The 12,980-nt window shown below is 39.4% G+C and overlaps 1 protein-coding gene across 1 annotated transcript in view; it reads left to right on the top strand.

Annotated features, from left to right (window-relative positions):
* MCM9 (minichromosome maintenance 9 homologous recombination repair factor) overlaps window positions 1-4,885 on the top strand; it is a 45,519-nt gene extending 40,634 nt beyond the window's left edge. The window contains exons 12-13 of the mRNA XM_052680284.1: window positions 995-1,140; window positions 2,769-4,885. Of these exons, the coding sequence (XP_052536244.1) occupies window positions 995-1,140; window positions 2,769-4,290 (1,668 nt within the window). The 3' untranslated portion in view covers window positions 4,291-4,885. The remainder of the gene's footprint in view (window positions 1-994; window positions 1,141-2,768) is intronic.
* The last annotated feature ends 8,095 nt before the right edge of the window (window positions 4,886-12,980 follow it).

Raw genomic sequence — 12,980 nt, 5'->3', positions numbered from 1 at the left:
AGCCATGTGAGTGATGTTGCTTCAATATGAGGTTTTTTTTAAATGAACTTTTAAAATTACAAAATGGAAAAAAACCTAATTGCCACAAACAGCATCACATGAACCACATTTTCAATAGGGGCAACCTATCGACTCAGAATCTCTATGTCTGGAGGCTGCCTTTATTGAAAACTTGAGGGCCATGAAATGCTGTATGGCAATTTCTGCTTTTAGAGACTGTCCTCTTTTGCTGCTGCTTTCCTGGTGCTTGATAAGCATGTTGTTGATCAGTTGGATTGAGCTTTATAGATTAGTCAGGAATGGTAAATGCTGGCTAATCTGTGGCAAAACAGGTGTGTGGTTTTTGTGGTTTAGTTTGTTTTGTTTTTCCAAAGAGCTGTGGTAGAATATTTTGTGTTGAACAAATCACTTTGTGCAGATGTTCTGTGCCATATAAAAGCTACTTCATTTCTCACAAGATTAGAAGTATGGAATTACTCCTAAATAGTTACATCTATTCAAAAATATTTTTGCAGTTTGATTTCTCTCATGTTGACAAGCCTTAATACCCAGGTCTTTCCATTTAAATAAATAGGAAAAAATAGTGAAAAAAATCAGCAGTCAGAACATCTTCCATTATGAAAGTTGCTTACATGAACAGAATTTTTACAAGGTATTTGGAAACCTACTTTTAATTACTAATGTCTGTTTTTAATAATGATGTTCTCAAGCCGTAGATGGACATTCTGTTTTTCTACAAAGAAATAAAATAGACACTGAGGAGGAGTAAACGGCAATCATGAGCATAAAATTATTCCATGTTTATGAGCAACCTTGCCTGCTGGAACAGATCTAAAAGGATTCTTTGTGTCACTAGAGTTCCTCAGTAAACATTTGCCACGTTAAGCTTTAAAATGTCTGAGAGAGAATTCTGTATTGAATGGTCTCTGCTGCTTAAATCTGATATTGAATAATAAAGGGAACTTATTTTTTAAAATCTCTTCTGGTGCCATAGGGAGGTGCACTTCTTGGAGCCATCAATGCCTTACACACCTCATTCCCAGAAAACCCAATGGCACAGTACAGAATGCAGTGTGAACTCATATTGGAGCGACTGGAGCTGCAACATCTTTTGCACAAGGAGCTACAAAGACTTGACAGGTATTTGCAGTGACAAAATAATTCAACAGAGAAAAAGAATCGCTTGACAATGATTTCTAGGGAGAGTCCAAAAACACAATCTGACCTTGGGGAAGGGCTTGTTGTTTAGAGGACGTGAATAAGTGTTGTATTAAAGTAACACTGAGATCATCACAAGATCATTTCTCTCTCTGGGTTATGGAATGCAACAATAATTTTATTATCTCAACCTATATTGGTACCCATCATGTATCTCAATTCTATACTCAGGTGAATTCCAACTGAATTTACTAGGGTACAAGATTCTGTATCTCAGCGTGTGGTTGTGTAAAACATTTTGTTACTTGCTTGGTGGAAAACAGAAGATCTGCTTTGTATTTTTTTGCTGCCTTTTGTGTTGAGCTTATGATTCATGCTGTTCTTGTAATGAAAAATAGAATTCTGAATCAAAGCTCTGTTATTTTGTTGAATTTTTCTATTTTTATACACAAATTTTCAGTTTTTACTCTAGTTTTCAATTCACTGCAGTAACCTCTGGAAAGTCTATTTTCTGTTTCTAACAGAGAGCCTTTAACTCACTGGAACTGTGAGAACGCTGTGATTGGTGGGAAATAAATACAAAGTAAATACACAAATATTTGTGTAATGGGATGAGATCAGGCTTTAAAGAAACTTGTAGTTTCTTGCTGTTAAAAGAATACAAATGATTAATATTATTAAAGCTAAGGGAATAAGAACAGGTGGGAAAACACATTTTTTCATTCCGATGTTTTTCAGACTTCATTTTGTAATTTATAGTAAGGACCTTAAGCACAGTGGCAATAAAAGGAGGTAAAAGTGAGGTATCTCCAATAGGCAGAAGAAATCTTGTTTTAAGAAACAAGTGTTCATAAAGGATTATTGAAATACAGTGTGGGATGGAAGATGAGATGCAAAGGTAGGATCAGGTCTGCAGTTGACCTTTCTGGCAGGGCCTTCTGTTATCTTCTTCTCAGGCTCCCTGATGAAGGGGATTTCCCATTGCTTCTGGGTAGTTTGTTCCATTATTGCTCCATCCTAATACTCGTAAAGGTTTTCTCCATATCTCCCTGAAACCCTTGTACTGCAAATTAAGATGATTTCTTCTGCCACCCTCTTAAGTAACTTAGAGAACACTTAATGAACATTCTCTAAACCAGTCCATTCTGTATTAGAAGACTTGTCCAGTGTATTTCCCCTAAACCACATTTTGATAAAACAAGCATCTATCAGTACATCTTGGTGAATAAGGTCATTTCTGTAACTATTCATCAAAATCTTAAGTGCATTCTATCAGAATAGGTCTATTAGTAAATAATTGAAATAATGATTTCTAAAAATATATGTCAATATAGTATTTTCTCTCAAATACAGTGTTTTCTGTCATATAATAGAAGAACTCTAAATTCTACACCTTAATGCAGAAGGTGTTGAGATATCAAAATGAGCTCAGACTGCAACACCAGCTTCTGGAGAGCTATACATGAAACTGAGTTACTCAGATACTTGAACATTATTTGTAGCTTTTCACCATTCATACATAGTAATCATTGTTAGGACAATAAAGGAAGAAAACTGGAAAAATAACTGACTACTGCTTCTTTTCTTTTTTTTTTTTTTTCATTCTACAGATTACAAAAAGGAAATTCTTGCCAGTTACAGCCTGAAGAGACAAGCTTCAGTGCTACTACAGGATGCTTGAGCAAAAATACATTTGAGTCAAAGCAAAAGTCTCAGTCAGAACCTTCAGATCAACAAAAGATTGACTCCTGTCCACAGCCTTCTTTGCCCAAAAGCAATTGTGAAGGAGATGAACACCCAGAAACCTTATGCAACCCAACACCTGGTAACAACATAGGTACAAAACGCTTGTTTAACCTTAACAAGACAGGTGATGATGGCAGCCTGGGATGGTTTGACAGCCTGGAGGACAGAAACACTGATGCTGAAGAAACTTTTTGGAAGACATCTCCAGATAATGTGGCTTTAAAATCCACATCTAAGCCCTCCTCTTCAGAGGAAAGAAATTCTTCAATCTCAAGGAGAGAAAATGAAATAAGAGGGTCACTAACAACTGTTACTCTGTGTGCTTCTTTGGAGCAAGACAAAGGTTCTGAGATAAGCAGCAAAAGGACTGAGGAACACAAATGTTTTTCTTCAGAAGCAAACATTCAAGACCCAACGTCAACAAGTGCCAGTATGCAGGAATCAGTTATTACACACCGGGTTTCTAAAAGCCTGCAGAGGCTGCGCACAGAGAAATCACATGGATTCTTTACTAGCACACAGAACTCTGAAGCAAAGGCCCTTCCCTCAGTATTACCTGTGTCTGGCCTGCTGGATCTTTCAAGCGATACAGACTCAGTAGTAGGAGATGAAAATAACAGTGCATCTGCAGCAGCAAAACATGCAGTAATTTCCATGAGAAAACGAAGTAAAGGTCAAGCAGGGAAGGAAGCAAAGACAGCATGTTCTCATGAGCCAGAAATTACTGGCAGTGAAAGTCCTCCAGCAGTTAAACTAGCTAAATTTTCTTTCAGACGGAGGACAAATCATGATCATTCGTCTGAGAAGAAAAATGCAGAATTTTCCCTTTTTCCAAGTGAAAATACTGTTAAACCAGGAGAGCAACTCCAGGGAGAGCAGCTGCAAAAAAATTGCTGTCCACCTGAGAAACACAAGATGACACTGACTCGCTTAGGAAAAAAGAGTTTGGAAAAGCAATCAACTGGTAATAAAGGGAATGAAGAGCAACTGAGTCAGGCCTTAGGGAAAGAGATGGGAAGAAATGCACTGCTGCGTTCTGATGTCACACTTGATGTGTCACCTCCACCCACTGAAAAAAGAAGAGATGGAGAGGAGAAGCTTGGTGGTCCAAGTGCAGTGAGAGTATGCTCCAGCACATTAGAAAACCTCTCTAGGTTCTGCTTTGTGTCACGTCCTGACTCAAAATCAGAAACTCCACCACCTGTCAAGACTGACACTAACAACAAGGAAAGCCACAGCCCATCGCTGAAGGTGCCTGTGAGCAATCCTAATAAAAGGAAGAGTTTTGCCTTGGGAAACGCAAGTAAAGACAGTGCGGTCACCCGAAAATCTCTCTTCTCAATAGCAGAGCTGGATGATGCTGCATTAGACTTTGACTGGGATTAAGAGTGCATTTTATGAATGGGATTAAGAGGTTAGGAAAAACCCAAGTTTGTAACGTGTATTCTCCAAATTACTTAACACATAGCTTTTCTGAGTCTACATCCTTCTGTTAATTGTATCAAAGGTATCCATAGGTTACTAAAGCATTTAAAAATAGTCTTGAATGCCTGTTGATACCAATGAACATACTTTAAGGGCTGCATACTTTACATCAGCCAAAGACTGTGTATACTACAGGCTTTATATGGCTTTTCATTTTATGAAGTCTTCCTGAGAATGCTAATGTGGATTGACTGTTCTGAATGATCTGATTTAACCCAAAGGCTCAAATGTTTCATATATCCAGAGTACAGCGGCATTAGCAGAAAAGCAGGTTTAATTGTCCTTTTTTTTCACGTAGCAGTTGGAACTATGTGTGATACAGATCGTCCTTTTGAGTGACCGTGCTACTTGGGAAAAATGATGATGCTAAAAGCTATGTCATTATGTTTTGTTTCCCTATATATGTTTGTTTTCAGCATAGCTAGCTATATTGTGATTTATCATCATGCTGTGCTGAATATCCCCATATCATCAATATCATAACAACTTTGCTACATATCTGGCTACTGTGTTCCTTATCACACTGCTGATGTTGAAGATATGTATCTAGGGCTTTTTATTTCCGATTTTTTAAAAATTAATATTTTATTTCAGTTTTAAATACATTGATTCAGATGTTTGTATCTGTATTCTGGGTCATTTTATCAAAACCCAGTTCTGTAATAAACAGGTAGTTCTTCATGGCAGAGAGAACAAATTTCACGTAACTGGAACTTCTCCGCAATCAGAGCAACTTTAATGCAGGTGTTAAGCCCTGGCATATAAACTGCACTTCAGACCTAGCTTCATAGTTAACCTAGCACAACTTAATTGTGCCTCAGAAAACGTTTAATTGACTATTTAAATTATGATTAGTGTTTTACTACTAGTTTACATCAGTTTACATCTGATACGGTTTATCTTCAGTGGCATGCTGCAATCCTATGTAATTCATTTGTCTGATTGGAAATTAATCTAGTAGTGTATTACGTGTTTACAGAGAGAGGCAAGCCTTGAATTTCCTTCCCTGACTTGTCAGGTATGTTTCTTCTGTGTTTGAATTCTCCACAGAATATTCTTGTTATTACCTACAAGGTAAACAGAGAATGAAATGGTTGCTTATGGCACAGTAAATCCTTTGAGAGTCTTGCTAGCACAAAGAAGGTCTTATTTTTCTTGATTTGTTTAAAATTAGCAGTAGCTCCCTTGAAACTGGGTAAATTAAAATAGTGTAAAATTTCAGGAAATGAGGGGGAGTGGTAAGATCCAAGTATTTCAGTGTGATGCAGTGAAATCATGAAAACAGTCATTGCAGTGGGTGACTTACTGCTAGGAGTTTGAGAAATGACAGAGACATTGTTGTCCATACTGACTGTATAGTAGTACTCTGCTGGAAACGAAAGAAATGGACTTCATCTACCTCTCTCCTAGAGCATAGAGCCACCAGTGCTGCTCCTTCCCAAAGAGACAGGATGAGGGTGCTCTGTGATTATGGCTGTATTGCCCTTGAAAACAAAATGTTTCCTACAGGATACTGTGACTACACTGAAACTTGATCAAGAATCCAGGGTCAGAAATCTTGAATCAGAAATCAGAATTCTAATTCTAATGCTGTTAACAATAATGACGCTTTCCTCATATAGAATAATTTGATATATAAAATTCTGTTAACTGTTGCTCCAAAGAACTGTGGGAGTTCTGTGGGAGGCTGGTTGACTTCCATCTCTCTGTGCACTGGAAATCAGATCCCTGTTGAAATCAGTAGAATCAGAATGGCACAAAATTGCACTTATGGTCAGGGTTGGCGTCTTCTTCATGTTCTCCATGCTCGTGTTGTGTTTGGGAAGGTTCTTATCTTTATATCCTGCTAATATCAAATCTGTTGCGCTGTAAAATCTGCCTGAGGGCCAGGATAACTACATAGTGAATTAGGGTAACTGTATTTTTGGAAAAAGTGAGATGCTTTGTAATGCAGACAGCTACCTTCCTTACTAATGAAACTTGTATTCTAGAAGTAGGGAAAGCAAGAAGGTAATACTAGTTCACTTCCATAGTTGCTGAGGCTGTGTGAGAACCTAAGACCATTTTTGCATTTCAGCACCTCTCTTTGGGCGATTAAAAGTCGACACCTTTGAGCATATCAAAACAAATCTGATAATGTCTGAGAGAATCCACTGGAACAGGCTGCCCAGGGAGGTGGTGGAGTCTCCTTCTCTGGAGATGTTCAAGACCTGCCTGGATGCCTACCTGTGCGACCTGCTGTAGGGAACCTGCTTTGGCAGGGGGGTTGGACTCGATGATCTCTGTGGATCCCTTCCAACCCCTACAATTCTGTGATTCTGTGAATTCTAGATCACTTAAGACATTTTAATTGTTGACAAAGTTAGGCAGCCCTGAAAAGAGCATGACTGAGCCACTGTCTACTGTTTAGGTGTGTTTTAGGTATCTAAATCAAAAAATCCTGGAAAATTTAGGCATACTGAATCCTATCATTCTTTACAGTATTTTAATGGTTAGTCATTTCGGAGGGACAATATTAAACCAGTGAAGAGAGAATTGTCTCTTGAAGTAATTAATGCATTACTTTATAAAATGGAACTGTTTGTTTATTGAGCCGAGTTTTTGAGATCTGGGAAATTTGCTTCTCCATTAGTGTGACGTGAGAAATTGGAAAAGCAAACCAAAATGAATCAAGAACGAGTTGTGCAAACTCCAGTGGCTCTGAGGTCGCTGCTTTTTAATACCACTTTGACACCTGTGCTTTCCAGTTAGAAGCAAAGAGGAGGTGCAGGGACGTTATAGTCGGCTTTCAGAAAGGTCCGCCTTGTCTCCCTTAGCAGTTATTTCCAGACCTCTGCTGTGGTCTTTACCTGACTTTTCCATGCCTTTATTTTTTTAAATCTTTTTAATAATGCTTTTAAATTCGCCTTCACTCTATTTTCAAGTATTGATCACTTCACTTGCAGAGGAGTCTTAGCATGCTATACATACAGCATTCTACTGTTTGTCACCCAGCTAGTAGGCATCACTGAAAAGATGTTGTCTGAGACAAACAGTGCAGTCCACAGATGTGTATGTGAAGGCAGAACAAGAGAAAGCATCTGTTTTTTAATCCACTTTTCTTACAATGATTTTGACTTCTCTAACTTAAACTGTTACACTATTAAATTACATTTAATGATCAGTTTAAATCCTTCAGTATTACCTGAAATGCAGGCAGCAGGGTATGTGGTATTTAACATTCAGGATTTTACAACACTTACAAGTAGAAAGCTGTGGTTCATGACCAGCCTGGCTTTGCTGGAGATGGTTGGTAATTTAATGTTGTACCAAACACAGACTCTGATTGCTGCTGCTGCATTCCCCCTCCCCTGGACACTTGCCACTCATAGCTTCCTCCTCACCTCACCCCCTTCCTTCCAGGCCCTCACTGCTGCCTTTTTCTGCAGTTCAGGACTGCTGTCACTGCCAGCAACTGTCCAGCAACGTCGGTGGAGTTCTTCTTGGTACTCCCATGGGAATTATTACCCTTGTTATTTAAAGCAATTCTGAGGCTGATATTCAGTTCTTAAGCTCACAAAACAACCTGTAATAGGAATCACTTGCCATGTAAACATCTTCAAAAATAGCCTTGAATTCCTTCCCAACATCATGAAAACATTAGATATGACACACAAAAATGTGGCAGAAGACAAACAAAAAAAGATTGTATGTGCCATGGGTATCAGCTACTCTGCTAACGCATTCTTACACTGCCAACTAGTTTTATTCCTGTTTATGTGCTGCTTTTAGTTCTAAATAACTAGTAAGCAGGAAAAAAAATACCCTAGATGGCTGAGTTTGCTCATTGCTCGTGTTAATCTCAGGACAGTTACTTTAGTGTCATGGTTGTTATCAGGTATGTGCTTTACTGTGTTACTTACCATAATGTGATGTACACCAGAATTATACAGTGAACTAAAGCCAAAGGCAAAGCAAAGTCAACCTAAGCAGAACTGAAACTTCTAATTAATGGGTTCAACTTGAACGGATCTCCCAAGTGAAGACATATAACACCACAGAGGGATTGTATTCATTGATGGGAAGATGAGGTAAACAGGGTATTAAGTGTTCAGTATTTCACGTGAATGAGGCAATAGCTTCATTAATAATGAATGCTAATTATGTCATCTCCCTCTGATATCTGATATTCCCTGGCTTATCAATGCTTTCCTTCCTGCTAGGCAGAAGAATGTTACTAGTTCCAAGGACTAACGTTGTCCTTTGCCAAGTGAAGAGCATGGCTACTTTAGAAAAGACTGTGCAAATATATCAAGCAGGTTTGATTCTTCTGAAAAAGTGTGTATTTACCACTGCAAACAATTATTCACAGAATAAATACAATAATATGTGCGTAACATGTATGTATTGCGTAATCACGTCAATATTGTACAAAAAAAATCTATTTCCACAGTGCAGGTCAGGAAAAGATAAATTTTGGGGTAGTCAAATTTCAACCAGCAGCATTTCTTAATTCCAACTCAGTAGTCATGAGAGCTGCAACAGGATTATGTGAAAAGGGAAGCCGTGTTTGAGCAAGCCCCCAACAGGAAAGCTCCTACAGCAAATCTGAGCAACTGTGACTGCACAGGAGTTTGTCACGTTCTGCCTATCAGCAACCAGGACCCAGATCAGCCTGCTGCTGTCAGCATAATAACTCCACACTTAACAGCAGTTGAAAGCAGGTTGTCAGGAGTGGTGGAAGCTGCAAATTCCCGCGTCTTCCACATTCAGTGGCATTCATGTGTTGCTCATTTTCACTGCCAGACGTTAGGTAAGTGTACCACTAATTTCCAGAAGTGCCATTTGCCTTTTCCTGTCTCCATTCACTATCTTCAGTCTCAAGGCACCAACTTCCACCAACTGTTGCTCATCTGCCAAAACGAAACCACGCAGGATGGAAGCAGCATCTTCATCGTGAGAGAGGTGAGTCAGCTCTCGAAGCAGCTGCACATGTGGTTCTGATTCTAGCCTGGCTCATGGTCTGGAGGTAAGGATCTAGACCAGGGGAGCAAGCAGCTTCACATCCACTGTATACTAAAAGGATGGCAGCTTTATTCTATTCATCCCTAGTGGAGGTGTAAGAATGCCTGGCTTTGTGTGTGGACGTGTGAATGGTGTCCATGTACTGGAGTGATATTTTAAGAGACTCTTTCAGAGTACAAATTGACCTCAGCTGTTAGGACGCCCCACTAAGAGCTCCAAAATTCAATGGGGAGAGTGTTCAGTGGTGGGAGGAATTAGGGTAGTAGGCATTTACACATTGGTGTAAGAACTGAGTGATGTGCTTCAGCAGAGCTGGTGGATCTGGATCAGCATTGCACTGCTCAAAACGGTTGTGCATGGGTCCTCTGCACTGCATCACAGTGGTACAGTGTTATTGCCACTCCTTTATCAAATCCCAAGTGCTGTACTGATGTAAGCAGTCTTTGCTTTCATTCTGAGCAATACCTACAGATAACGATGCCAACGGAAAAACTCAGAAATGTGAAACAAGAAGGCTAAAAGATGAAGATAAATAAAATGTTTTTTAAAAGCTGCACCAGAGGAAACGCTGAGAGCCATGTAGTCTACTATTTTAGCCAGGGGCAAGAGGAACGACATACAAGCTTTGACAAATTAATGTTTATAAGAGAAAAAATAAGTTGTGGTATCTGGTTTACGATTTCTGAATGTTTGTAGTTAACTGTTCCGCTCTATAGCTAGCCATTAATGTGACTAACAAGTCTTTTCCTTGTTTAAATGAAAAGTGAAGACATGACCCCAAATCATTTTAAATAAACTACAAAACATTAGGAAGACTGAAAAGTTTCAAATCACCCCGGGGTCATTGCAGTTTCTGCAAGAATTGATCATTTCCAGTGAATGCAGCATGATGACCTTCATTGGGTTCAGTTTGGCAGCGTGTGGCTCCCAGTCCCTTAACCAGTTTTCAGTACTCTGAACTAAGTACCTGCCGGGCTCCTGCAAGAAACTTTTTATTCCAGCAAACTGGAATGAGAAATGCACCATTCTCTCAGTGAACACAGAAAATACTAGAGATTTGGGGGTTTTCTATTTTTTATTTGTTTGTTTGCTTGTTTGCTTGTTTTTGTCTTGTTTTGTTTTACTATTTCAGTGGTTTTAAAAAAGGTCAATTGCATTGTTTGCATCTGAAAAGTTCTCTCTCTAATCACCCCTGAGAGGTGCTATGAGCTTTTATGCTTTTGCTTGGAGTGATATTGTTCTATTAAATGCTAGCTTTATTTAATCAGCCTTTCCTGTAATTTCACGGTGGGTCTCCCATCAGCATTTTATTAGCCTCACTGAGGGGTGTACACCACTCAGTTGGAGTTTTTCATAAGCAATTTATCATGTCCAGAATTCATGTTGATAAGATTTTTTGCGGCTTAACTTGAAGAAGGTGTGATAGCTACATGGAATGAGGTAGAAAAGTTCCAGCATCTGTTTTCAGAAGCCCCTAATCTATTCAGAAGACATTTGAGCAGTATGAAACTTTACATTTTAAAGTCAAAGCTATTTGTAAATTAATTATAAAACAGTTGGAGTAGAAAACTTTGAATTTAGCAGGGGAGAATGAGCTCTCTTTGATGGTTGGTAGATGAAACAGAACTTGAACAATACCTTGGACATGCAGTTTTCCTGTGCCTGTCTGTATTCTCTCATTTGTTCAGCTGCTTTTTAGCTTTCACACCTGAAATCCCTGTGCCTCCATGGTCTGGTGTGTTGAACCTGCTTGCAGCTTTGGGCAGCAAACTCACTTCCATAATGTAATTTACATGCAGGGGAGTAGAAGGAAAATACTTTGAGTAAAAATGAGGGAAGTTCTAGGCCAGGTAACATGCAGAATGTATGAAGAATGAGTATAAAGACCTATTCCTAGTTTCTTAGTGTTATGTGCTTGAGATATTTTGCAGTGTTCTCACAGTGCCTACTTCATGTGTATTTTGTTTATACTGAGTACAGCAGACCAACGCATGTTAGAGTAGTGATATGAGCGGATATCAGTGATCGATGGATGGATGCATGGGGCAATAAGGGGATGTGTTTCTAGTGAACATTCCTCTGCAGACACCATGCAGGCCCAGTAAACTAGACTTAGCAGAAGCCTTTTCTTCCCTGTTTAAGAGAATGTCAGTTTTTTTTCCAGTGTAATATCAATTATCCCAGCTAGATGCCTTTATAAGCAATCATTGGTATTTCTCATTTTTAATACGATACATGAAACAATTGTTTAAGTGATAATCAGCAGGTGGGGAGAAGGGAAACCACTTTGGAGTGAAAGTTGATGCAGAACCAGCAGAGGGAGCTCCAAAGTCTCAGTTCTTTCCCTGCAGAGTGCGATGTGTTTGGGAGGCGGCTATTGCTCGGTACTCGGTCGCTGAACCCCGCGGCTGCCTACACTGCTTCTCCCCTGGCCCCAGGAATCACAACAGCAAAACGATGTCGCATTTCTTTGGGGAGAAGTAGTTTTCTGACATGCTCTTCATATAATTTAAAAGGTCCTCGTAGTACTACTGCTTATCGAAGAATTAATCCTGGTATAATAGTAAGATCTTCTACTTAGAATATGCTAAGATTTTCATATTATATTGTACATCTGCACTGTGGCCCTTGCTGCCTACATCCATTGCACTTAACAAAGAAAAGACAATGAAGAGCCAAAATGCAACATTAAATAGCCTTTTTCAAACCAAGGCACACGATACCTCAATAAGGTGCCTTGGCTGGTGTCAACATATGCTCTATTAATTTTAGAATTAGTTCTAATATGATTAGGCTGCATCTCCATTACTGTATTCAGCTTTGGGCCCTTCATTACCAGGGGAATGTTGAGTTGCTCAAGCATGTGCAGAGAAGAGCAATGCAGCTGGTGAAAGGACTCGAAAATAAGTGTTTTGAGGAGCGACTGAGGGAATGGGAGTCATTTAATCCAGACAAGAGGCTGACAGGTTACTTTATTGTGCTCTAAAACTGCCTGAGAGGTTGCAGCAAGAAGGATGTCAGTCTCTTTTCCCAGGTGACAAACAGTAGGTCACAAGAAACAGCCTCAAGACGTGGACATGGCACTAAGGGACATGGCTTAGTGATTGGATGCTGTAGGTCAGGTTGATGGTTGGACTTGGTGATCTGAAAGTTATTTTCTAACCTAGATGATTCTATGAGCCTCTGATTCTATGATGGGTGCTGGATTATGTGAAGGGACACAAAACTTGGAAGCAATAACAGAGTGCTTTCTCATGAGCAGGTCAGCACTGAAAAAATCCAATAGGTCTCAGAGTCCTCCCTCGCATAGACTCAGACTCAGACCCTTTTGGCATTGCACTGTCCTCTGCACAGGGGAAGAATTTATCCTAGCAAGCAGAAATGTTCCTGGAAATCATTGTCAGAATCCCAGATTAAAAACCACAACATGGTCATGATGCCTGAATGAGCCTGTTGGAATGAGCCTGTTGGTGTCCTTCCAGATCACTTTGGTGAAAGTAATCATAGACTGTTTCTGCCTTTAATTCTTTCCTTTAGCAAAAGGAGCTGCAGGGAAATTAGCACAGTGTATAATAGGGACAGCTGCA

The sequence above is a fragment of the Tympanuchus pallidicinctus genome, unplaced genomic scaffold, assembly GCF_026119805.1.
Source record: "Tympanuchus pallidicinctus isolate F22 unplaced genomic scaffold, pur_lepc_1.0 scaffold1, whole genome shotgun sequence".
Taxonomy (NCBI): Eukaryota; Metazoa; Chordata; class Aves; order Galliformes; family Phasianidae; genus Tympanuchus; species Tympanuchus pallidicinctus.
This window is presented reverse-complemented; position numbering and strand designations above follow the sequence as displayed.